At 40.8% G+C, this 25,420-nt stretch overlaps 4 protein-coding genes across 5 annotated transcripts; 2 read left to right on the top strand and 2 right to left on the bottom strand.

Moving 5' to 3' along the window:
• Window positions 1–842: 842 nt before the first annotated feature.
• Window positions 843–8,698, bottom strand: LOC127752457 (probable serine/threonine protein phosphatase 2A regulatory subunit B''delta). The gene is made up of 13 exons (XM_052277836.1): window positions 8,217–8,698; window positions 5,525–5,773; window positions 5,312–5,414; window positions 5,128–5,227; window positions 4,112–4,217; window positions 3,879–3,969; window positions 3,427–3,568; window positions 3,002–3,149; window positions 2,813–2,922; window positions 2,228–2,384; window positions 1,960–2,085; window positions 1,733–1,878; window positions 843–1,489 (listed from the first exon to the last, which is right to left on the bottom strand). The coding sequence occupies exons 1-12, from the start codon at window positions 8,367–8,369 to the stop codon at window positions 1,738–1,740; spliced, it is 1,626 nt and encodes a 541-aa protein (XP_052133796.1). The 5' UTR covers window positions 8,370–8,698; the 3' UTR covers window positions 843–1,489; window positions 1,733–1,737.
• A 2,499-nt stretch (window positions 8,699–11,197) lies between these two features.
• LOC127753327 (formin-like protein 7) lies at window positions 11,198–12,781 on the top strand. Its single transcript, XM_052278808.1, has 2 exons — window positions 11,198–12,264; window positions 12,358–12,781. The coding sequence occupies exons 1-2, from the start codon at window positions 11,233–11,235 to the stop codon at window positions 12,517–12,519; spliced, it is 1,194 nt and encodes a 397-aa protein (XP_052134768.1). The 5' UTR covers window positions 11,198–11,232; the 3' UTR covers window positions 12,520–12,781.
• A 1,418-nt stretch (window positions 12,782–14,199) lies between these two features.
• On the top strand, window positions 14,200–17,654 carry LOC127752608 (vacuolar protein sorting-associated protein 2 homolog 3). The gene is made up of 11 exons (XM_052278018.1): window positions 14,200–14,378; window positions 14,582–14,626; window positions 15,209–15,243; window positions 15,513–15,563; window positions 15,658–15,762; window positions 15,852–15,923; window positions 16,186–16,257; window positions 16,376–16,456; window positions 16,590–16,625; window positions 16,715–16,770; window positions 17,255–17,654. The coding sequence occupies exons 1-11, from the start codon at window positions 14,345–14,347 to the stop codon at window positions 17,304–17,306; spliced, it is 639 nt and encodes a 212-aa protein (XP_052133978.1). The 5' UTR covers window positions 14,200–14,344; the 3' UTR covers window positions 17,307–17,654.
• A 2,110-nt stretch (window positions 17,655–19,764) lies between these two features.
• On the bottom strand, window positions 19,765–25,111 carry LOC127752607 (uncharacterized). Of its 2 annotated transcripts, none has more exons than XM_052278016.1 (15): window positions 24,867–25,111; window positions 24,508–24,792; window positions 24,371–24,411; window positions 24,115–24,184; window positions 23,873–24,021; window positions 23,324–23,419; window positions 22,808–22,878; window positions 22,222–22,283; window positions 21,986–22,049; window positions 21,813–21,897; window positions 21,603–21,729; window positions 21,416–21,492; window positions 21,206–21,266; window positions 20,986–21,119; window positions 19,765–20,552 (listed from the first exon to the last, which is right to left on the bottom strand). In XM_052278016.1, the coding sequence occupies exons 2-15, from the start codon at window positions 24,581–24,583 to the stop codon at window positions 20,238–20,240; spliced, it is 1,428 nt and encodes a 475-aa protein (XP_052133976.1). In that variant the 5' UTR covers window positions 24,584–24,792; window positions 24,867–25,111; the 3' UTR covers window positions 19,765–20,237. The 2 variants fall into 2 exon arrangements, with proteins under 2 accessions (XP_052133976.1, XP_052133975.1); XM_052278015.1 differs by having other exon boundaries at window positions 24,871–25,111.
• Between the last annotated feature and the right edge of the window lie 309 nt (window positions 25,112–25,420).

The raw sequence follows: 25,420 nt of genomic DNA, 5'->3' as shown, positions 1-25,420 counted from the left end.
CCTACATCATGCAAACAGGATGTCGAGGGTCTGTAACTAATTTAGCTTTCTGAAATGTCAAGTTACCATGTTGGAATGTTTTACATGTTCATGTTAATTTGGGTTAAGGAATCCTTGTTCCGGCAAATGCCGCTATAAGCTACTCCCTCTGTCCCATAATGTAGCAACTTAGGATGGAATAAGAACTATCCTAGGACAATGTATCTGGATCACATCCCATCCTAGGTTGTTATATTGTGAGACGGAGGGAATATGTTTCAAAACATTCCCATGAAGACCCACCGGCATCACAGAGGAAGCCTGTATACTGTAGTTTTATTACTTTAGGCAATTCTGGAGTACCACACATGAGTACCTCCATGACGTCTTTATCACAATTGAGGTAGTATTACATAATTTCTACGCAAATAACTTTATCATATACTTCCTACTTGCACATTACCGAGTATCTCTATGTGGTAGGACAACCGTTCACTGGTGCCCTGTGATCCAGTCTATGTACAGTAGTGGCAACATCACAGCGCTGAAGAATGTGTACCCCCAGATTGAACAAACAATCAGAGTACCTTAACATATGCAAAATTGAATTACAGTCCCACAAATCGGCATATCTACCAAGCATGACAAACAAAAATGACACGGGTGAATTAGGCAATATGCTAAAGGTTTCAGCATACCGGATAAGGGGGATGATCAGTCCCTACTGATTTAGATGCATTGGACATGAGGGAAATCAAATTTCAGCAAGAAGGCATTGCAAATAATGGCACAAACTTAAAACGCCAGTGTGGGAAAACTAAAGCATCCCCTGAAGTCTCAACTCAAGGCAGAAACTGGGTTGATGATGGAACCTACATCCTCATTTAAATTTCTTATGCACCCATCCACCGTTTCTTGTTAATGTTACAAATGGGTAATGACAACAGATATCCATATCCTGAGGTCTTTTTACCTTACCTCCCAAAATGTACCGAGTGACGGCAACAGCTACAAAACACCATACTGAACAGAAAGCAGAACCAGAAAGCTACATACCATGATCAAAGTTAATGATGAATTGCTTGCTCGCACTTCCACAAAATAACAAAGAAAATGGAAGCCAAACAATAACAGTTCAGCTCCAAAATTTGAGCACAGCAATTGAATAAACCGACATCCCCCCCTAAAGCACCAATAAGAACACAGAAACATGTTGACCATGAAAGGTCCCCCACTATAGCATCACTTGAGACTGTTGAGGTTGTTGCCTTGACAAGGCAGGACGCCCACATCAACTTCCTCGTTTCTCCTGCCAAGCAAAAATGTTTTGCACAACTGGACAACCGATACTATCGAATCAGACCTGCACAGTAAATCCTGTAAGAAGTCTTTGGTGTTACTGAAACTTCCTCGAGCCTGCAATGGTCTCCACAGGCTAGCGAACAACTTTACATTTCTTTGACCTCCAAACCAATTCCATCCATGTCCCACAAGATTCAGCCAGCAAGAGCTGTTAAAAGATAAGATGCAAACATGAAACAACGGTTTCAAAAGGCCAACAAAAATATTGCTACGTTTATTTAAAAAAAAAATCAAATCTCTGATTTGGCATATTAACCACATACAGTAAGGTTTAAACTTTCTTTTCTTTAAAGATCAGAATCAAAAATCTAAATTCTGACAAATTTTGGTATTAAGTTATTATATAGATAAATGGTTCCATTTACAAACAACAGCAGAGAGGAACACTCACATATTTCAAAATGGAGCTTCAAGCGATTCATCCCACACATCACCACTTCCATTTGAAGCATCTTCACCATCTTCTTCCATGGACAATCTAATATACTCTCTATGTGCGAACCGATCCCACTCGGTTAAAGTTGGATTTTCACGTTCCTGAAATAAAAAGATGATCCAACTTGTTATTTAGATGATTAACAGTGAATTCACTGCTTTATGGCAAGAAGTTGTGATCACCTGGCGAATGAGGAATGGATCACGAGTTTCAAATGCCATAAATTTGTTGAGATTGAATAGGATGTTGAATATATTCCCTGAGAGTTTACACCGTTTTAAGTCCCGTAGTGTAAAGTAGCACTCGTTCTGTGGAAAAGAAAAGATTTATCAAATTCAGTTTAAGGACTTGTTTGGAACACAGGAATTTTGCATTAAATGGTGCAATTCCTCAACATGCACTGTTCCAAACAGGCCTAAAATGCATCAATAATTCTGTCCAAGATGCTACCTCTGGTCCAATCATATCAATCATCTGGCATAATATGTCCTCAAAAAGCACAGGTTCTTGTGCCATGCACTCCATCCGGTGCAATTGCTCCTCATAGAAAAATTGCATTTCAGTGGTGGTTAAAATGCCATTTCCATCAAGGTCAATACACTTAAACCTGTAAAATTGGTTCATATGTTCAATGAATACAGTAACATAATTAGTTGTAAAATATACTACAATATTAAAGCCACTGTAAGGCAAAACTCAATAGGCAAGCTCCTTGCTAGCCCCATACCAGTTAAAAGTAGATGCATAAGTTGTATCCAAAAATATCTTATTTGGAAATTTGTTTGTTACTTAAAATTCTGCAAAACAAAGTGTGCTGTAAAAATAAAAATCTTTGAGTTCACTGTAGTCTTCAAAGCCTGGACATAAAACAGGGCAATAGCTGGTTCCACCACACATTTGCACTCGAAATTAAACAGTGATAGTGATAGCTTAATCAAGCTAAGTGAGTGAGACAGAATATACAAATGCATATAGAAGATAAAAACTACGAGTGCCTACCAAGGACAATTATCTACGCTAATAGAACATACTTACCAGTATTCAAGGCTAGGCTCGGATGATTTGTCTTCCTCAGACAAAATAAAGTAAACAAAATCTTCATAACCCATCTTTCCTTCTGTCATGCTTGTGAATTTTCTTGGGACCTAAGTAACATATAGGAAACAACATTTAGGCCAACTAAGGCAGCATCTCAGTTCTGTATGCAGAATAGAACATACTAACCTGTGAGAAGATTCTATCAACGATTCGGTAGGTTAATGAATGATTTCCATATCTGATAAGGTTCTCTTTATCAATCAAAAAATCATGATCTGTGTCCAACTCCCAAAATTTGCAGTATATCACATAAAAGTGCTCGTATGAGAAGTATCTGCATTAGGCATCAGAAAATTAACACATTTGGAAAAAAAATGTAAAAAATCTTGTTTGATTCGCACATAAATAATATAACTTGAATCCAAGTAATTCGTGAGGATCCCCAGGACCCAGTAATAGATTATTACAGGTAACAACAAAAATACATGTAAGGAATTAAATCACAATTATTAATATTATTATAATCAGTGCCACCATTCTGCTAAGATATATTGCAAATGCATGCAAGAATGGATATCGCAGATACATTAACAATTAAATATGTTAATTACCTCAACACTTTATTGATATCCTCTTCCTCATCCAGCTGCTGCATCGCAGCAATTAAATTCCCACGTTTTAGCTCTCTGAGGGTAAGATGGCCATTTCCAGCTCTATTTATGGAATAAAAGATTCTGTATATTACAGTCTCAGCTGAAAATTACATAATAAACGATTAGCAGATGAATGAGATGCAGGCATCCAGCAAATCACTACCAATAGTCATTGACCAGGTCCAATCGTAGAATCCTCATAAAATAATCAATAGCTAGTTGTTTTTTACTATGGCAATCTCTAGTTAGAACACACACATGCTTATATTTTTACATATCAACATTCACCATACACTACTAAAAAAAATCAGTGTCATACATCACTATATGAGAAGAAAATCAGTATTTTGATTGTCACCAAAATGAACGAGAGATACACAACAACATTGCTACTGGATGGCAGAAAGTACCATATCTCTCCTGAAACTCAGGGGTGCCTTGCAAGAACTCTAATCCAGGGTGAGTTGCCAGAAGTTCTTTTAAGACAGGCTTAAAGTCCTCCTGTGGGAATTACACAAAATCAATGAAATTACAAACTAGTGATCCCATCAAAGAAAATGAGCAACATATAAGAACATCTTTGCCAATTGTAGTCGAATATACTGGTGTGAGGGTACAAAGAACCAGCACAAGAATTACATACCTGAGTGAGATAATTGTAATCCGGCTTTCTTAATATTTCAAAGATTTGGCTAGCTGTGTCCATTGTAATCTTGTTATCATTGATCCAGTAATCAACAAACGCATCCCTGAATATATAAATAAATTCATACTTTACCCATGTCAAATCTGAAAACATTAGATTTTAGTATGAAGATCAAAGGGGAATCATCTACATGCATCAAAGGGAATCATCTACATGTATGGGAAGTACACTTAAATTCAAGTTTCAGGACTTCAACAGCGCAGTGGGGCTGAGATAAACTTGTGAACTGGGATATTTTACATCAGAACTCTAGTTATCATAACACCGCTAGACTGCATGAGCCAGAAAAACAAATGAAATTGTTCAAAATTTGTTTAATAATACATATGAAACACTTCATGTGTAGTTATCAATAAATTCAACCGTTAAAGCTAAGGGTATATGATAATCTAGTCCAGTTACAAAAACAATTACAAAGCAAATATAATGAGGTACATAAGAAACACATGGTGCCAAAGCACATTCTAGTGGCATAAAAATTAAGAGTTACTAATGAAGGATCAAATATCATGTCCATAGAATAACACATAAGGATGGTTATCAAAACTGGTATTTATAATATCTTAAAATAGTCTGGAATGTTGTATTTCCTGGCAAAAGCCAGGACAAGTGAAAAGTAGCACGAGCTAACAGATTCAGAAAGCCAATTGTGCAATGAAGGATCCAACCAAGAATACCTTACTTCTAGGTATAACAGATTGAGTTCCAAGTACAAAGAACCACGTAAATAGAACAAAATCAACACAGATATTGCTTCACCATGAAGCAGTGTATAGAATTTGAACAGCCTGTGGAATGAACAATTATGCTATAACATAACAGTCCATCTACAAAATATTGATCGTGTCTTCCAAACATGATAACAGATTAACAGCTAAGGTCCATAAACTTCTAGCACATGCCAATGATGCCATTATATTGCATCGACACAGATATTGAAATGAACAATATACCTTGTGACAGTTCCAGAGCCTGCAGCATCGATCTTCTTGAAAAGAACACTGGAGAAGAACGATGGAAGTTTGCATATATCTTTTGTGACTGATCTAAATTCTGATATGGAGAAATATAATATTCAAACTTAGAAATGTATTTTTAATGCGTAAAATCAAGAAATGAAATCCTCAAAGCAATCACCTTGAATCTGGAGTCCCTCCCCTGCAAAAAAGAGGTGATCTATTCTAGATAAGCATTGCTCCTTCAAATCTTTTGGAGCAGGGCGCCCATATTTGAAGTAAAACTGAAAACATATAGCATGCAAAGAAGTATTAGAAATAAATATATGGTCGAATGATGACAAACAGAAATAACGCAACAATAATACTAACTGCAAAAATAGATAAGAAGTACCTGGGGTATAACCTCCCTCACTGGTTCACTAACTACTTTTAGTGGAGATCCCAAGGATGATGGTCCAGCTCCAGATCCTCGCCTCATAACACGGGGGGAGCCAGAAGTGCTTCTAGGAGAAAGGGGAGGAGCACTACCAGCCGGAAACATTGACGGCAAAGAACCACTTGAAGCAGCATTTGTGCTAGCAGAGCTCCCAGTAACATTCAATGTAGCACCAGCTTTTGCATCTTCAATCAAAGAGTTCACCTGGCAGCCAGGCATGAACAATAAATTTTGTAAGGATGATGCATTGCCCATAATCACATTGTACAAATTAAGCATGTGTTCTAAATAAACAAATTATCATGATTCTTCACCAAAAGAATCAGATACAATTTTACTTTCCAAAATATGGAAATATATTGCTATGAACATATGAAACTATGTTTTGTATAACCTGGAATCCAACATTTCAGAATTCCATGTCCCTGTGACATCCTCATGCATAGCTTCATCAATAATTCAGTATGTCCACCCATTTTTATGCTATGCACAATGCTAATAATGAATAATCACAAAGAAATCCAAACATTGTACTTCAAAAATGGATGTCCGTTGCTTAAGAATGTGTATGACTCTGTGTTACCAGTGACATAGGTGCCAAAATCCGACTTAAATTCTACTGCCCATTCAGCAAGCTTTAAGAAAAAGGATTCAAGGATTCGTCTAATGTATATAATTTTAAATTTAATTATTATATATATTTTTATCAAATAACACAAAATAGTTGGTAAAGCAGTAGAAATATATATATATATATATGGTAGCACGGATCAGCTGCAACTTGGACTCCCATAGATATGTACCGTACCTAGTCAGATACAGTTAAAAAGAAAACCAGCTCGCTTGTCCCAGTAACACTATGAATAGTACAGCATGAACATTGAAAACATACCAAGCACAGCTGTGCAAAAAGGAAGAGACTCATATATAAAGATAACATAAAAAAAGTACTTGAAAGAAGCCATTCCACATAACAAAGTGAAGCAAAACAAGAAGAAACATTAGCATAGTTAGGAAAGACCAGTAATACCACAGTGGTATAAACTGGCCACACATTGAGCCATTGATAAATGATAATCCTACTCAGATTGCAATCATGCATGATACTGTCAACACGAGTTATTTTTCCTAAGGTGCCACATTACCATGCATCTTCTTAACAATGTTACTAACACTGTTCTATCTGCAAATGAACATCCACATTTTTTATCATGGACTTATCTTGCGGGCAAATAGAATTTAAGAATTCAAAACAGAGTAAGTTGCTGGTAATCAATGTGCCAACAACATTTACTTCTGGAAATGCTGTTAGGTAAAATATATGTATTGTCATTATCACACGGTTTGACCTGTACAATCTGTTGTTGCATATGTTCCCTTGAAAAATCATTAAGGCAAAATATCTATACAAGTGCAGATAAATTTAGCAACCGATGGGACACTAAAAGATAGCCAATCAATAGATATGACAGCTCCTCTCACTCAAAAATCCAGGGCATTCATATCAGTCATCAACCAAGGCACACGCAGATTGCAACGAACAAAGATATAACAGTTACAGCTTATAGGTACCATTAAAAGTAAACCAAGAAAGAAGAAACTGGTAGTGTAAGCTAGTTTTTTTTTTGGAACAATATACAACTTATAGAAAGAATAAACTGATCGTTTAAGCTAGTTTTTTTTAACACAGCATACTACTGCAAAAGCAAACTGATTGGTGAAAACAATATACTAACTTACAATCACAGGTACCATCCAAAGTACGCCAAGAAAGAAAAAACAGATAGTGCAAGCTAGTATTTTTAGCAGATCATACAACTGCAAAATCAAACTCAATGAAGAAACTCTGTACACACGCTTCTTAGAATTCAACATTCTGCTAAACTGCAGACCAACACAACACTCACTTATCGCAGAAACATACCATCTCCTTGATTATCACGTATTTATCAACAGCAAAGATAGCTCATAAGGCCACAGTGAGCTGGTTCGAAGTTCAAACAACCCAAAACTAGATAGTACGACTCCTGGACTAACACATCATCTTGATTTGTGCCAAGATTCTTTTGGCTTAAATCAATAGATAGACCAAATAATTAGCTAGCAACTGCCATTTCGAGTTTTCGACTTGCAAAGTCACTAAACTACATATTCCGTACTGGTCAAGACCTCACGCTACAGCAATTAAGAAAAAAGCAAAGTAAAACTTTCAGTATTCATGCCACCTAACTGCATCTTGGCAGGTTCCAAACAGGAGATCACAAACATGCAAGGTTATATGGAAACAAGGATAATCCGGACCATCTAAACGAGCTACAGCCTACAGGGCAAGCAACTTATATAATTACTAGATAAAATTCACCGAACCAAGCCGTTTGATCTACCAAAACCCCCGGTATACTGCATCCCCAACTCATGCTCGCAAGCATAATACGATCACGACAGTCTAAACCACTACAGACGAAAAAGAAAAAGAGAAGAGGCACCAAGCGAAGCACTCCAAACGACACCTCTCACGAGTTCCAGCACGAGATCACACAGGCCACGCAAAAATCCACGCACGAGCCACGCCAATCTACGAACGAAATCCAAAGCAACAGACCAGCAACGAGATGGGGGGAGGAGTGAGGGGGCATGAGGCCGCTACCAGCTTGGATGTCTCGGGGAGCGCGAGCCACTGCGAGTAGAGCGCCTCAGCAAGGGCGGGGTTCTCCCGGAGCGCGCCAGGCGAGAGCTCCGGCAGCTGCAGCAGCTCCGGGTCCAGCGTGGCCGCGTCCCTCCTCGCCGCCTCCACCTCCATGCCGTCCGTACTCCGGTGCCCTTCTCATGCACCAGCCAGAGCCCCCAAACCCTAGATCTGCACTCCCCCCGCAGCGCCCGCCCAGACTCTGCAAGCCCGAGGCGTCGCGGCGGCGGAGTAGGGGAGCAAACACCGAACCGGAGCTCGACGGGATCGGCGGGCGGCGGGGGAGGAGGATCGTGGGGGGGTCTCCGGCGGCGGGATCTGAGGCGAGGGCGGCGGGGGCGCGGCTGCCGGCGGGAGGCGAAACCCTAGGCAAGCGGAGCGAAGCGAGAGATGGGAGAGGAGAAGCGGAGCGATGGTGGTGGAGATGGTGGGCGTCGATATAGCAAGCGGAGGGCAAAATAAAATCGTCTTTTGGATGGCACTTTCGGTTTGGTTTAGGCTTTTGCTAATGCAACCCATGAGAGGAGAGAGGCTCTCAAAATGCAGGTAACCCCCTGGATCTCTTGGTTTAAGTTTCAAATTCGATTCGAAACTAAAACTATTATAGATCTCATCGTCAAAGAATCTAAACATTAAGTTATAAGTTCTTGGTTTAAGTTTCAAATCCTAAGTTTCGTTCGATTCGAAACGAAAACTATTATAGATCTCGTCGTCAAAGAATATAAACATTATAAGTTATAAGTAGTATTGTTTTGTTTATATTTGCTGCTATTACATTGAGGTTTGAGGGTTTAAATGAAATAGATATGAATTATTCGGGTGGGTTTGGCGATGGATGGCGCCAACGGATTTGCTGGCCTAATTTGGAAGTTGTTTTATGAGATGGTCACGTGTGTTGGCCGTATTTTTCTTGCTCTGTTCAGTTTTTAAAATTATGCCGTTGGAGTACTGAGATAAATATGGATGGTACGAAGAGTAAAAAAAGGAATGATTATGTTTGATCTAAGTTAGTGGACCAATACAACATGTGGTATTGCACGTTTACAAATTAAACTTTACTAGAAAAAATGCCCGTGCGTTGCAACGGATGGATGGCACCAACAGATTTGCTAGCCTAATTTGGAAGTTGTTTTATGAGATGCTCACGTGTGTTGTCCGTATTTTTCTTGCTCTGTTCAGTTTTTAAAATTATGCCGATGGAGTCCTGAGATAAGTATGGATGGTATGAAGAGTAAAAAGGGGAATGATTATGTCTGATCTAAGTTAGTGGACCAATACAACACGTGGTATTGCACGTTTACAAATTAAACTTTACTAGGAAAAATGCCCGTGCGTTGCAACGAGTGAAATCTATTTTAATCTTATTATTGTTATATAGTTTAGTTAAGATGAAATTCACTGTGGGAGTTCACTTGGATATATATATTTTTAGAAAATCATGAGCTGCAGTTAGGAGTCCGATCGTCTCAAGTTAGCATGCGAGTTTTTTAAACCAAAACTTTTATATGATTCCTTTTGTATTACCAAAAGTGAACAATCTTAAAAACTGACTCAAATGCGGATGTATATTTCCAAAAGCAAATGAGCTTAAAAACCGACTCATACACAGATGACGTACCAAAATACCGGCAAACACATCTTCAGTTTTTATAATAGTAGAGATAGAGAATAGATATAGATTAAAACCAAAACATAAAATTGAAACCGACTTAAACACGGATGACGAACCACGGAAACATCATCAATTTTTATAACCGACTCAAACACGAATGACGGACCACGGAAATATCTTCAATTTTTATAATAGTATAGATATAGATAACCGACCAAATGTAACATATAAAATATACTTACTGTTAAAAAAAAGCTAATGCCATAAAATTAGTCGTAGTTTTCATGTTGGAGTGATAAACTAGAGTAGCCAAGCGCAAATGTATCACATTTCATTGTGTGGTTTGTTGCTCAACAAGTGAACCCGACCATTCATTTACAATATAGGGCATCCGGTTTTTTTAATGTAGGATCCGAATACACTGTGAAATCCTGGCAAATTGAATGAACAACATTTTTCACATGCAACACACAACATTCGATATGAATTCGCAAAAAAACACACTATATATAGGTTGATCTTCTCGAACACGGAAAAATAAAATGAATCTATTGCTCTCTCAATTTCCTGAAAAGTAAAGTAAGAATTATCTATGATAACAACTCACAATCCCTAACTCTAGTCTGGTGATGGCGGCACAAATCCTTCGAGAAGAACAACAACACTATTTGCTACGAATATTTTTTAGATGAGATGATCAATATAACGTGTGGTTGTGCAAATTCAAGGTGAAAGCCATGTTGCACAGATAATTTGTTATTCATCTAGTTCGTCGAGTTGCACGGTATATCCAAATCTTATGACGAGAAGATTGGGTAGTAGCATAGGGCGAAAGTACATTTCGCGTACTTTGACAAACAAGCAATTAAATCAATACAACTGGAACTAAACAAACATTAAAAATACTTATCAAACAAACTACATCGTACACACATGTATGATTTAACGACTGAACAAGACAATTGAGCTTAAACATACTCTAAAATACTTCTCGCAACTTTTTACGCCAAAACTTTATATTTCTACTTTCATTCATGAATCAACATGTTTCCTATTCCCGACTATTTGAGAAAACATGCCTTCAATGAGATATTCACATTTCACAACTTCTTTTACTTCCAAGAGTAAAGTTGAAAGGAAAAGAAACAAGCCAGAAATGCTACACCCGATAACATTGTTCAAAAGAAACGAATTGTTCTAGCATCGAATCGGAGCCGATCTTTACTGATCCGACGGCTGCCCGTGATCCAAAATCGTCACCTCAAAGCTACAAAAAGCGAGCCAAGAGAGCCGCAACAACAACTAACCCAACAACCTGAGGAGGAGGCAGCCGCGAGCGCGAGCCAAGAGAGCACCCAGCTAGCCATGGAGGTGGCCGCCGCCTCCCTCTCCCTCTTCCGCACGCCGCAGGCGCACCACCTCGCCGAGCTCCGCGTCGACGGCGCCGACCAGTCGCCGGTCGCCTTCTCCGACCCCTGCGCCGTCGGCCGCAAGCGCCGCTGCCTCTTCCCGCCCTTCTCCCCGCGCAAGAGGATGCTGCTGGAGCTCCCGCCCTTCGCCTCCACGCCGACCGCGCCCGCGCTGGGGAGCGCCTCCCCGGGGGCTCTCTCGTCGGGGGGTGATCGGTCGACGAGGACCGGCGGGAGCGGAGGCGGAGGCGGTGGGGGTTCGTCGTTCTCCGCTATGGCGGAGAGGGTGTTGGCGCCGCCATCGGTGTCCAGCGGGAGCGGCGCCGCGTTCGCGTTCGCGTTCTTGGCCTCGTCGCCGAAGCAGCAGCAGCCGTTGACGCCCATGGGATCCACCGCCAGCTGCGGCGGCGCGGGATCCGGGTTCTTGCCCCCTGATCCGTCGTCGTCGCTCACCCCCATGGGCTCCAAGTCCAACGGCATTGGCGCCTCCGCGTTCTTGGCTTCCCCGAGGCCGGCGACCAGGAGCGCCAACGATGGGGGCGGATTCGCGTTCTTCCGTTCGCCGGAGCCAGAGCGCACCGCCGGCGACACCACCCGCAGCGGTGCCCCGTTCTCGGCTCCTCCGAATCTGGTGTCCGGGCCGGCAGGTTCCCCAGCGTCTGCGGCGGCTAAGGAGCCATCTCAGATTATCGGCGATGGCGGTCTCGTCGCGCCGCCGTACACCATCTCGTCGTCGCCGGCGCGGAAGTCCCGGAGCAGCACCCTCTGGTCACGCCGCCTCGCCCACGCCGCAGCCGAGGGCCGTACGAGCCCGCAGCCGCCGCGCGACGAGCAGCTGCAGATCACCCTGCCGCCGCCGCCGCAGAAGGTCACCAAGACGGTACTAGCCCCGGCCACCGGCGAGCCCTCCCGTGGCGCCACCCTGTCCTCGTCGGCGGCCACCACGTGCTGCACGTTCCTCACCTCGCCGGCGAAGGCGACCAACCAGGTTCGAATCGTCTGCACCGATCTCCTCTTTCTATCCCCCCTGTTCTTGAATCTTGATTGCTCCACACGTCGCCGTTCTCTTGCCCATCTCCAGGAGCGGGAGGCGCGAGCGTCCTCCAGGATGGGCGGCGGAGAGGGCGCCACCACCGCGGCGGCGGCGGCGGCGGCGGTGGCCTGCGCCGGCGGCGAGGTGGTGGTGAGCGTGACCTGCTCGTGCGGCGCCCGGGAGGAGTTCTGCTTCGACCACCGCCATTGACACTGCCACATCCTCGCCGTCGATTGCACTTGGCCGACAGATGGCGTGATCTCATCGCTCCATTTCTGATGTGATATGCTCTTCTTTGGTTCTCTCGTCTAGTTCTCTGCTAGTGTCTCTGTTCTGTGAAAACTTCAGATTCGGTTGAACTGAACAGTTTCATCAGTGTTTCTTATTTCTGAGATGAAAGTTTCTCATGTTTCATAGGGTTTGTTTAGTTCGAACTTCAAATCTTGGTGGTTTGTGGTGATTTTAAGAAGAAAAAAAAAAGGAATGTTTTTGGATGCCTGATTTAGTGAATCCTGGTGGTTCAAACCGAAGTAAAAAAAAGAATGGTTGCGTTTTAGAGACAGATCACACCATCTCCAGCAGCGCTTCGTTTTCCAATAATTTCTATCGCAATGAGCTGGTAAATAATCTGTTTCAAATACTACCTGCATGGCTTTTTGATAAACAAAAGGAAATCGGTGTGCGTCAATCAGACCAATTGATGGCCATTTTAATTTAGTTTCTCTACTATTATCAAAGATATTGTAGCTATACTCACATATCCAAATAGGTCTCGAGTACATGTCATTACGTAGTAAACGATATATCTGGATATTAGTAAGGGACTGTTCAGATTGTAGCCAAAATAAACTTTACTAAGTTTTAGCAATGCCAGAATTTTGGTAAAATGACAATGTTGTCAAATCATGGAGCAATTAGGCTTAAAAGATTCGTCCCGCAAATTAGTCTCAATATGTATAATTAATTATTTTTTTAGTTTGTATTCAATACTTCATATAGGTGTTCAAACGTTTAATGTGATGGTGAAAAATTTTAGGGTGGAATCTAAACCGCGCCTATATATATTGTTCTCATATGGTCCAGTTTAGATCCCACTCTAAAATTTTTCACCCTGTCACATCGAACGTTTGAACACATGCATGAAGTATTAAATATAGGAAAAAAATTGATTGTACATATTGCGACTAATTTGCGAGATGAATCTTTTAAGCCTAATTGCTCAATGATTTGACAATGTGGTGCTACAGTAAACATTTGCTAATGGTGGATTAATTAGGCTTAATAAATTTGTCTCATGGTTTACTGACGGATTCTGTAATTAGTTTTTTATTAGTGCCCAGACACCCTATGCGACATTTTGTATAATTTTTGATGTGACATGCCAAAACTTTACACCCTGGATCTAAACACCCCCTATATCTCTCAGGTCCCGTTCTTTTCTCCAACAAGAGTTGGATAAAGATTAAGATTTCCGTGGCACGCTTTTTAAACTACTAAATGATGTGTTTCGTGCGAAAACTTTCTATATGAAAGTTGCTCTAAAATATCATATTAATCTATTTTTCAAGTTTATAATAATTAAAACTCAATCAATCATACGTTAATACCACCTTATTTTGTGTAAAAATCTTCATCTTTATCAACAAACGAACGCCACCTCAATATCCATATTAAGTCTCGTCACCGTCTGATATGACATGACATTAGAAAAAACGTCAGATACGCATAGCATAAATCCTAAAATCCCAAAAATATTATAATTGACTGACTTTAGTTATGACCCAGTTGACCATTCAACCTCTCTTTTAGTGCATCCCTGATCCCTCGCGCGGTCCGCGGTTAAGCAAAAGAACGAAAGGCTTTTGCCCCCGCGGCGGTTAGCTTTAGCCCTTCCGCGCAACTACCAGGAAAAAAAAGTTGGGGAGAAAATCCAATAAACTAAACTCCTCCCCCCCCCTACGCGGCTTCCCCCACCGCCATCTCCTCCGCTCCCTCCCCGGCGACGAGCAAGCACACCGCCGGCGCCGCGGCGGAGATGAACCCCTTCGCGAAGAAGCCCACGCCGCGAGGTGCGACGATCGTCTCGTTCCTCCCCACCCCCCAACTCGATCCCCGACGACCAAAAAATTCGATCGAATTCGCGGCGCTTAGCTCGAATTCGGATTGATCCGCCTCGCTTCGGGGGGATCCCTAGGGGGTTGTTTCTATTCCGATCGGTGTGGTCGATGTGCTCCGAGCTCTAATTTTGGGTGGGTTTTTTTTGACTGTGCAGAGGCGATCCGGAGCAGCAAGCGTGAGCTGACGAATGCTACCAGAGGTGATTGGTTTGATCGATTCCTTTTTTTCCAGCACACTCGTTGTTGTGCCAGAGAAGTAATCGTGTTTTTGCTTTACATATCGATTACTTCTCTGGCACATATCGATCTACATATGCTAGGCTAGCTGCAGTTTTGCTTTTGATTCAATTGGTGTTTTGGAACATATCGATCTACATATGCTAGGCTAGCTGCAGTTTTGCTTCTAGTGCGTGTTGAATCAAAAGCTGGCTCGCTGCATCCATTTATTTCTGATCGTCGCTATAAGGGTTAAATGCAGCTTTTCTGTGGGGATAGCATATTGCTTTAAGTAAGCTGTGATGTTGATTTGGGATGTTTGCTGGAAAATGTTTTGAGATTTTGAGGAGTTGATGTTATTGTTACCAAACTTAAACTGAAACATGCATGAAACGTGAATAAGTTGGTATAGGGAAATCTAATCTAGGGCTAGTTATCAACCACGAGGATTTGATGGTTGAGGAGGCTGCCTTGAACTACTTGCTCTCCTTGAAATTAAATATGGACAGTTCCTCCTGCATATTCTCGTTTCTGAAGAATCTAATTTGTTGGCATTTCATCTGAAGGTATTGAGAGAGATATTGGAACGTTGCAGCTAGAGGTATGCATCTGTAGCCACACCCCTTAAGTTGTCTAACTAATGAGAAAAAATGCCTAGAATATTTGCTAGTTTGTAAATAGTCTTGTGTGTTCAGATTCATCTGAGAATTTGTTTTGCATTGAAACGAAACCAAGTTTTTATAAGCTGAGACGTATGCTTAACCAATTCACTGTCAATAATGTCTTATCATTGTCAATCTTAACATGGAATTTTTAGGATGAAAATTGAATCAGTAGCATCACTAGTTTATTTTTTTTTTCAATCAACAGGAAAAGAGGCTAGTTGCTGAAATCAAAAGGACTGCAAAAACTGGCAATGAGGTCTTTGTTCTTATGTTTCAGTTTCAGCACAATAATTTTGGTCTCAGATCATACGGTGGCTCATATCTTTTTGTGATTTCCATCTCTTTTATAGGCAGCAACCAGAATTCTGGCCCGCCAGCTGATCAGGCTAAGACAGCAAATTTCTAATTTACAAGGTAGCAGAGCTCAGATTAGGGGCATTGCAACACATACACAGGTGAAATGTTTGTTTCCCCTTTTTGCTTCTTTCGTTCCAACATAACGGGGTTAACATTTTTTATCTTTTATGTTGAATTTTGTCCATAGGCAATGCATGCCAACACTTCAGTGGCTGCTGGCATGCAAAGTGCAAGCAAATCAATGGGAGCTTTGAACAAGGTAATAACACACCAGGATTATGTGCATCGGACATCATTATAGCACAAACTTGAATATTCAAGTATGGAGTTTATACAAGAACCAACTTAATATTAATCTTTCTCTTGTGTCCTCCATATGTTATTAACTTCTTTTCAGTGCAATTGAATTTTGACCTGTGCTGCTCGATACTTCTGAATTTAACCTGGGTTGCCTGATATGACTTTAATACATGTCTTCTAATGAGTATGACTTTTTCATCTCATTTTGTTTTTATTTGCAGCAAATGGATCCAGCCAAACAGATGAAGGTGATGCAAGAATTCCAAAAACAGTCAGCACAAATGGATATGACGGTACTCTTAACTTTCTATGTTCTTAACAGCTTTGGTTGTTTGTTGTAAGACAAAATTAAACGGTGATAGCACCTGTATGTAGAAAGTTATGCATTGACTTTCTTTATTCTTTGAGCAGAATGAGATGATGTCTGACTCCATTGACAATATCTTAGACGATGATCAAGCTGAGGAAGAAACTGAAGACCTTGCAAATCAGGTCATTTTCAATTCCTATTTCCAGACCAAATTGCTAGAATCTTTTTGAAATGCTACCCTTCCGTCTTTTTCCCCTTCCATAAGCCCTATGCCTTGAATTTGATTTTTCATCATTTCTTGTCTATGTTTTTTAGGTCCTGGATGAGATTGGTGTTGATATTGCCTCACAGGTAGTTGAAGTTACTATCTCAGTTCTTTAGTCTGTTTTCTTTTCTTTTTTAGGTAGTTTTAGTTTTTCTTATCCTTTTCCTCTTCACAGTTATCCTCAGCTCCTAAAGGAAGGATTACTGGAAAGAAGGTTCAAGCTGATGAAAGGTACGCTGGATCCAGGATTTTGACCATCTTGTTTGTTTGCCATCTTGTTTGTTTGCTTAACTTTGTCTTTCCTTTTCCCCTTTATAAGGACTTAGAGTTACTGTATTTTCCCACTCTATGCTGCTATGACTAGTTAGATCCCTGCTGATTTTTTGTTTGCCATTGGTAAAAAGAATTAATAGATCGTATAAAAATCAATAGCTATGTGTCGCGACAGACTTAGAAAACTCTAGTTATCATCAAATCAGCGTGTGTGCTAGTTTTCGAATTTTAGAACATGTGTCTCTTGATTGTATTCATGGTATTCTAATGTGAGTCGTTATAAGCTGATACAACGAAGTCATCACCAACCATTATGTATTAGTAGCTTTCAGATATATCTGAACCGAGTGTAGAATCATTGCTTCCCAGACACCTGCATATCTATTCGCCTATTTATTCATGATTTTCCACTTTGTTGACTCTATGATTTCCTCGTGTACAGTTCAGAATTGGACGAACTCGAGAAGAGGCTGGCTGCTCTGAAAAATCCATAGAAGAGGGAACTTCTCTGTAACCCAACATTTTACACAAAGACCTGCTCTGTACCTACATTTCAAATTCGTGATACGAAACAAAATAGTACATTTGCACCTGTAAATATCGGATGGTTGATACTTCAACTATGTGAAGATGGATGTGTATCAACCTGACAAGCCCGAAAATTCAGTGAGTAAAAAAAAAAAACGGCTTCTCTATAAACTTGTGGCACTGTTAGTGTTAGCTCAGTTCTGCATGGAGAGCTTCATTTGTCGGCTTAGAGAGTAGGACATACGTGCGTGCTTGTGTGGTTGTAATTTTGTTTTTGGTGGACGTCTGATATATCAGCTCGTGTTTTTGATTCAGTGCAAGCTTCTGTACATTGGAACAATGCGTCGATGCAGACATGATTCGCAAATTCAGCACCATTTGGGTACATTCATCCTACTCACTACTCAGGGACCAATCTGTGAGACTTGGAAAGCTATGAGGGCCCAACTGTCTAAACTGAAAGAATAGGAGCGTGCGTGAGAAACAGCACCTTTTTCGCTTTACTACCTGTGACGTTTGACCTGTCCTCGTGCAAAAACAACAATAAACGCGTCAGCGTGTGCGTGCTCGCATGGCGTAAGCAATGTTTGGGTTTGGATTGTGGATAGTTCAGCGTAAAGTTTAGATTTTGGTTGAAACTAGAGATCTGGAGATGATGTGATTGAAAAGTTATGTGTGTATGACATGTTGATGTGATGGAAAAGGACTGAAGTTTGGATCCAAACTTTGGATCTAAACACAACCAAAGAGAAGCCAAAGGTGCAATTGCAATTTGCAAATAGGGAGGAAAACTGTTTTCAGAAATGATTCTTGGTTGGCCGCGAGTTTTTATATTAACCAACTTAGTATTTAGTGTTGACTATAATATGGTGCTAGAAAAAAATACGGGGTGATTACATTTGATTTTTTTTCTAAAAATTAGGAATTGTTTCACCATTACATATTTTTAAGTATATAATAAAAAAATGTTTCAATACTGAAAATGATGAAACACAATCAAATCACGTAATAAAATATTATTGCTACAGTGTATGAAAATATATTGAAACATCAAACATATCCGAATATATCGGGAAAAAGAAACACCATCGCAAATCCCACAACAACATTTCAATCTAACTAATGAAACATCAAGATACATGAGCTGAAACATCAAATATTTGAGAAAAAAAATCCAGATCTACCTCTAACTCCTCTTCGGTGGTTACCACCACATTGACATCGGGATGACGCCATGCGTGTAGCTACAGAGATGACACCATGGCTAAAAAAATACGCTACAATCGCTACCACCTGCTTCTGTGGCTGCTCTACAACATTGTCGCCGACACCGTGCTGAGCTCGGCCACATCCATGTGGCCATTGTCGTTGACGCTGCGCTGAGCTCAGCCATGTTTGCATGGCCGTCGCCTCACAGAGCTTGGCCACGCCCTTGCCACCGCCACCACCATGGCTTTGCTCTTCTGCCAACCCATGAGTGATGAGCTGCTTGTGAATGCCAGTTCATTGCCTACTCACAGAGAAGAGAAGAGGAAAGGTGCAGAGAGAGAAAGGAGAGAGAGAAAGAGTAAGGGACGAGAGAATGGATAAGAAATGGTGGAGAAAACGCCCGATATTTTATCACCCCATCGGTTGCTTGATGGGAGTGTTCTCGAAAAAATTAGAAAAACCAAACTTTATATATTGCTTGAAAAGAAAACGATTGTAAATGGTATCACTTTTATAGAACAATGCTGGCTCAATTGGAGTTTCTATCACTGTTCTTTTATCCCTAATTGCAAAGAACAATTTCCTGAGACATGTTCAAATAGTAATATTATACAAGGTTTCCGCCAACCAATTCATATTAATCAAAATGTAGTTTTATCCCATAGTCACTCTAATCTTAAACCATCCAACCATAGTGAATTGTCAACTGCGTCTAGCTCCTAAAACAGGCTCAATCGATAGCAGGGTGTTACTAATTGTAGCCTTGCCAATTCTTTTTTTTACAAGATTTTGCCATGCCAAAAGTTTTGGCAAAGGGCGTGTTTAGTTCGCGAAAAGAAAACTTTTGGGTGTCATATCGGATGTTTGACCGGATGTCGGAAGGGGTTTTTGGACACTAATGAAAAAACTAATTTCATAACTCGCCTTGAAACCGCGAGACAAATTTATTAAGCCTGATTAATCCGTTATTAGCATGGTTACTGTAGCACTTTATAGCTAATTATGGACAAATTAGGCTCAAAAGATTCGTCTCGCGATTTCTATACAAACTGTGCAGTTAGTTTTTTTTAATTTATCTATATTTAATACTCTATGCATGTGTCCAAAGATTCGATGTGACGTTTTTGGAAACTAAACAAGGCCAAAGTTGAAATTTAGCTTGTTGCTTTTTTTTTTCAACGATTGCAAAAGTTCAAATATGCGTAGAAGAGATGAATTTTGGTAGTGCTAAATTTCTGTTCCAAACCAATTAACCAAATTGGTGCTAATTTTGTTGACATTCCCAAAATCTTTCATTTTTAGTATTTGGCATGGTTGAGTTCGACTATATACAGTACTCACCCAAAAATCCATTTCCCAACGGGCTCAAACGATAATACGATATACTACGAGGGCTCACCCGTAAAAGTGACCAACACTTGATCCGGGCCGCACACCGCCGATCCAACGGCTCACGAGCGCCGCCCCAAACCCCGGAGCGGCGGCGGCGGTGGCGGCGCCGCCGCCCATCCCCTCCCCGCCGGCCGCCGGCGGCGATGCACATGCACACGGTGTTCATAGCACACATATGGAAATGGAAAAAATCTCAGGGAAGACGAAAGGTTCAGCGGTGAGTGAGACGCGCGGCGTTTTCATGCGAGTAACATCGAACAATCCCGCGAGGCGGCGGTGGGCGGCGGAGGCTCACTTCACTTCCTCCTCTCGCCGCCGATCGAGAGGCGCTCGAAGCACCGGATAGCGGTGCCCCCCTTCGCTGCCGGCGGCGACCTGTCGTCCGCGGCGGCCGAGTGGTGGTGGTGGTGGTGCCGCTGGGCGGCGGCGGGGGACGGGCGGTTGCTGCCGCTGCCGCTCGACACCCACCGGCCGGCCCGGTTCTGCTCGCCGCCGTCGCCTTTCGAGGATGTCCCCCGGCTAGACGGGGTGGCGGCGGCGGCGGCGGTGGTGGGCATCTTCGCCGAGCTCCTGTTCCTGGATATGGTTCGTGTTCTCTCCGAATCAACAACCTGATTCACACGAAACAAAGTGGTAAGTTCCCATTCCAGAAATCTAATTCAGCATTTGCATTTATAGTTTCATGTCTGGATGACTGAATTTGGTTAAAGCCAAACAATACTAGTTTGGAATCTTATTGGGGGAATAAGCCAAACGACATATTTGTAAACGAAAAATAATTTGTGTAAAAAACTTTTATATACGTATTTTTACCCCCCAAAACAACTCCAAATTTAAGGTTGAAAATTTAAATTTTGGCGGATAATCATAAGTATAAGCAAAAGGATGAGGCTGTTAGATGGAATGCAATCAGAATAAAATTAACAAGAGATTTGTCCGGTGAAAGCAATTTCTTGGCTGATACCATGAAATGTGAGAGTGAGAATGTCCATAGTAGATTGAAATCATGTGCAGTGTCTATCATGATGAAATGCTAACACATACAGCTTCTGTAGATGAACCAAAGGAATCCGCGAGGCTTTTGTGCCTGGAATTGTCTCCGAGGCGACCGGAACCCGGGTTTCTTCTGGCAAAGGCCTCAACAGCACCGGTAAATCTATCCCGGATCTCTTGTCCCACTGGCAATAGAAGTTAGTCAGTATGGAAATGAATCAGTAATTTCATATGATAGGGAACAGATGCAATTCAGTAGAAGAAAATAGACCTGAAGTTTTGTCTGCTCGGTCAACAGAGGGTCCAATTCCAATCATTCTTCCACTTTGTTGCTGGATGTCAGAAAAGATAGTTGTAATTCAGCGAAAATTAGACAGAACAACACAAAAGGGTGAAAGTTAAATGTTTTTTTTAGATCAGAGGTAATTTACGCCCAGCTTTTACTAAAAAAGCATAACAGTGAAAGTTAAATGTCACCTACTTGAATAAGCTTATTGGTAGAACCCATCTGAGGATTTTTGCTTGTAGTCCAGTCAAATATGTAATCAAGTTGGTACCCTACAGTTACTTATAGTTTATAGTTAGACCTCCATCAAGTCATAAAAGATGTCCAGTTGGTAAAAACAGTAAAAAAAAAACAGAGCTTAAAGAAGAAAAAACTTGCGCACCTTCACGAGTAAATACATCCCGAAAGAGTTTCTTCAAATAAGAGTAATCTGGTCTATCTTCGAATCGCAGGGAACGACAGTAGTGGAAATATGAGGTGAACTCTGATGGATAAGATTTGCACAGAACCTGGTGAAAACAATTTTAGTGCATATGCATCTAGGAGTTGCCAATAATAGAATGACGAACTTCGTGATGGCAAGCATCAGTACCTCTGCTGGGGTGAGCATTTTCTTTTCACTGATTCTGTCATATTTTTGTTTCTTTGTACCAGCTTTAAGACCCTGCCATGGAAGACTGAGAACAATAAAAAAGCATAAGCAGTTGCACTATTCAAAGATTATAGGCAAGATAGTAAAGTACAAAGAATCATATCAAGCCTAACCTTCCTCTTAAAAAATATAGGAGAAGATAGCCAACAGACTCCAGATCATCTCTCCTGCTTTGCTCTGCAAGACATTAATACATCATACATGTATATGTAGACAATGTGTTTTTGCTTACTTTAAAAATAGATTAGGTGCATTCATTTTACAATAAGGATTATAAGAATGTATTTTTTTTATTTTATCATAATTTGGGAATAAACATAACTATATTGGCCTTGCTTATTGTGCTCACCTATTCCAAGATGAGTATTCACACTAGCATAACGTGCCGTTCCTGTCAGATTCTTGTTCTCCCTGTATAGAGTAACCAAAAAAAAAAAATCAAACATCAGGGCCCAACTTAAATCCATTGACACAAGAAGACATATCCTGGACTTAATATTCAGATTTGAATGCAGTGCTGCACAATATACCACTAGAAAACTTGTAAGCTTTGGTACCACAGTTATTCTAGAAGAAAAATGGATGCAACCATACAAAATAACCATTACGGATAGTGTCTGAAGTTTGAATGTGAAAATATAAAGAAAATATTATTTATATATTTGTGAAATATAATCCTGTATAATATATTAATATTCATGCAGAGTTGCAGACCCTCTCTGTGCTCAACTGCTCATCCCATGGCATAGTATACCACTAGGAACTATTTATATAAAAAAGACAATATTTAGATGCACTTTAATGTAAGACAATACACAGAAATTTGCACTACTTAATTCTGGAAATGCAATGTAAATTTGACAGCACATCCACTTAGCACAACAAAAAACCAACATCAGCTCTAATTTCTAGACTACAATAATATGATGGTTCACCTGTAGGGAATGTGTTTATGGGTCTGGAGATCCTTGTATTTCTTAGCAAGCCCATAATCAATTATGTACACCTACAAATAAAAAGAGTACATTTTTAATGTAACACTAATTTATGAATAAGAAGCTTTGGGTAATTATTCGTAATACTCCCTCCATCTACTTTTGATAGTCATATTTCCAAATCTGAAAAATTTATTTTTGATACGCATATTTCAATCCAACAATTTATCATCTTAATGGCTTTCTTGAATTTAATGCGTGACTCTCCATTCTTCCACACAAGATTGGCTACATGGGCATCGAGAAATGTAAATATTAATGAATTGCTTATTTATGAGGAATGACTAGTAGCATATTTAAATGGATAATAAGTAGAATCACTTATCCTTGGTCTGTGTGCCAAGATAAAATATGACTATCAAAAGTAGATGGAGGGAATAATAAGGAAAACCTGGTATGAAAATACACTGCCAATATTCAGATGGTAACTGGAAAAAACTTCTCTATAATGCAAACCTGGTTCGCTTTCCGGCCTAAGCCGATAAGGAAATTGTCTGGCTTGATATCACGGTGAATAAATCCCTTGGAATGCATGTATTCCACTCGGTTTATCTAAAAAGAAAAGGGTCAACAACGCAAACCTGGCAAACATAAAAGTCAGATATTTGAAAAGTATCTAAACCTGACAAATGGATGCCTGATAAGCTTATCAATAATTTTCTCGCTTCACATATTTAAATGTCCTCCCTTGTTCTTAAAGGCCTGACTTAACTTTGCATTTTTCTGAAGAGAATTAGATAATCATCCTAATCATGTTCAGGATCACGATCTCCTCACGTTAGCCTTTGGTGGAGTTTGTGTATTTTGCATGATCATTATCTCGAACATTTTTGTTGCATGGGTTATGGGTAAGAATATGCGAACAAGTTCCAGACAGGATTTGGAGAGAAAAAAAAGAAAGTTGTGATCAAACTCCATAGGTGGATTTTCTTCCTAACTAACTCTAGGAGCACCCAGCACTGCAGCATCTTGTATTCATTCATAGTTAGAGCCTGGTGAACTTACTATTTGATCAGCAAGCATAAGGACGGTTTTGAGAGAGAATTTCCTGTTGCAGCTGTTGAACAAGTCCTCCAAACTTGGGCCAAGAAGATCAATCACCATAACATTGTGCTCCCCAGCGACACCGTACCACTTCATATGTGGGATACCATCTGTAGTTGTTGACAAGGAATTCAGCAAACTTAGGGACTAACTGGTATAATTTCATTTGTAAACAGAACACATAATAAAAACAATCGTCTTACTTCCGCCTTGCATTTGCATATAAACTTTGGATTCGTAATGCAGCTGTGGATGTTTTGATCTCACAGATTCCTGGCACAAATCAGAGATAGAGGGGGAATAAAAAAGAAACCGATATTTTTAGCAAACATTTCAACTCTAACCTATACATAACTTCAAAAAAAGAAAAGAAAAGAAAAAAAAGGATATCTAGGCAAGGGAAATGCCATAACAAATGCAACCCGTAAATAAATTATAATAAATTTTATCAGGACATACCAGCTTTATTCCCACTTCCTCCCCATTATGTATATTAACACCTACAACAACAAAAAGGCAGAGAGAAAAGCATAAAAATCACAAATTTTGAAAACTGCTTTCCTCATAAGCTAGCTACATGCATGCATGAAACATACCGAGATATAGCTCCCCAAATGACCCACTCCCAATCTTCCTCCCGAGCTTATACTTCCCTCCGACCACTTGCTCCATGGTCACCACACCCTGATCGCTGCCGACCCGGTAAAACGGCGAATATCAAAGCAAGAATGCGCTTCTCTGTTGCATATAACCACAGAATTCTTCTTTTGGTCTAAAGAGTTAGCTAGCTGCCAATTGCTGAAGCAGCATCACCCTCTTAGATGAAGGACCTGCCAGCATGGTCGAGCAGAAACACCAGGCAAAAAAAAAGCCACCGAAATCTGCAAAAATCAACATGAAAAAAAAAACAAAAAAAAAATCCCAAATCATCATCTGCCTCTACAGGATACAGAACCTACCGGAGGATGATCGAATCAGCGCAGGATCGGAGCTAAGCCAGGAAAGCAAAAGAGAAAGAGGAAGAAGTCGCGCCACCCCCCGGCCGCCGAGCTACGCAGCGGATGCGATGCCGCGGCAGGATCGCATCGACGCCGCGCCTGCAACCGGGGAAGGGAGGAGGAAGGGTGGGTGGGTTGCGGAGGGAGCGGCGAGAAGGAATGGTGGGGAGGGAGGGGCGCGCGCGCGCGGGGGCGTTCGCATGCGTTGGTGGTTCCAAGGGGGAAGGGAAGGGAGGCATGGTGGTTGGTGGGCGTGGTGGAAGTTTTTTTTTAGTCTTAGGTCCCCGAGGAAACCGGTTAATAAGATCGAGCTAAACTAGTGCTCCATCCGTTTCAAAATATAAGAATCCATCTGTTTCAGTTCCAAAATATAAGAATATATGGTAGGATAAAAAATTTCTTGCTATAAATCTGGACAGGAAATGCCTCATCCGATATCTTAGATTCTTAATATTTAGAAACGGAGTGAGTACTGGCTATAACGGTAAGCTCGTATTAGAGCTAACATGTA

The sequence above is a fragment of the Oryza glaberrima genome, chromosome 10, assembly GCF_000147395.1.
Source record: "Oryza glaberrima chromosome 10, OglaRS2, whole genome shotgun sequence".
Lineage (NCBI taxonomy): Eukaryota > Viridiplantae > Streptophyta > Magnoliopsida > Poales > Poaceae > Oryza > Oryza glaberrima.
Note: the sequence above shows the minus strand (reverse complement) of the source record. Positions and strands in the feature narration are given on the sequence as shown.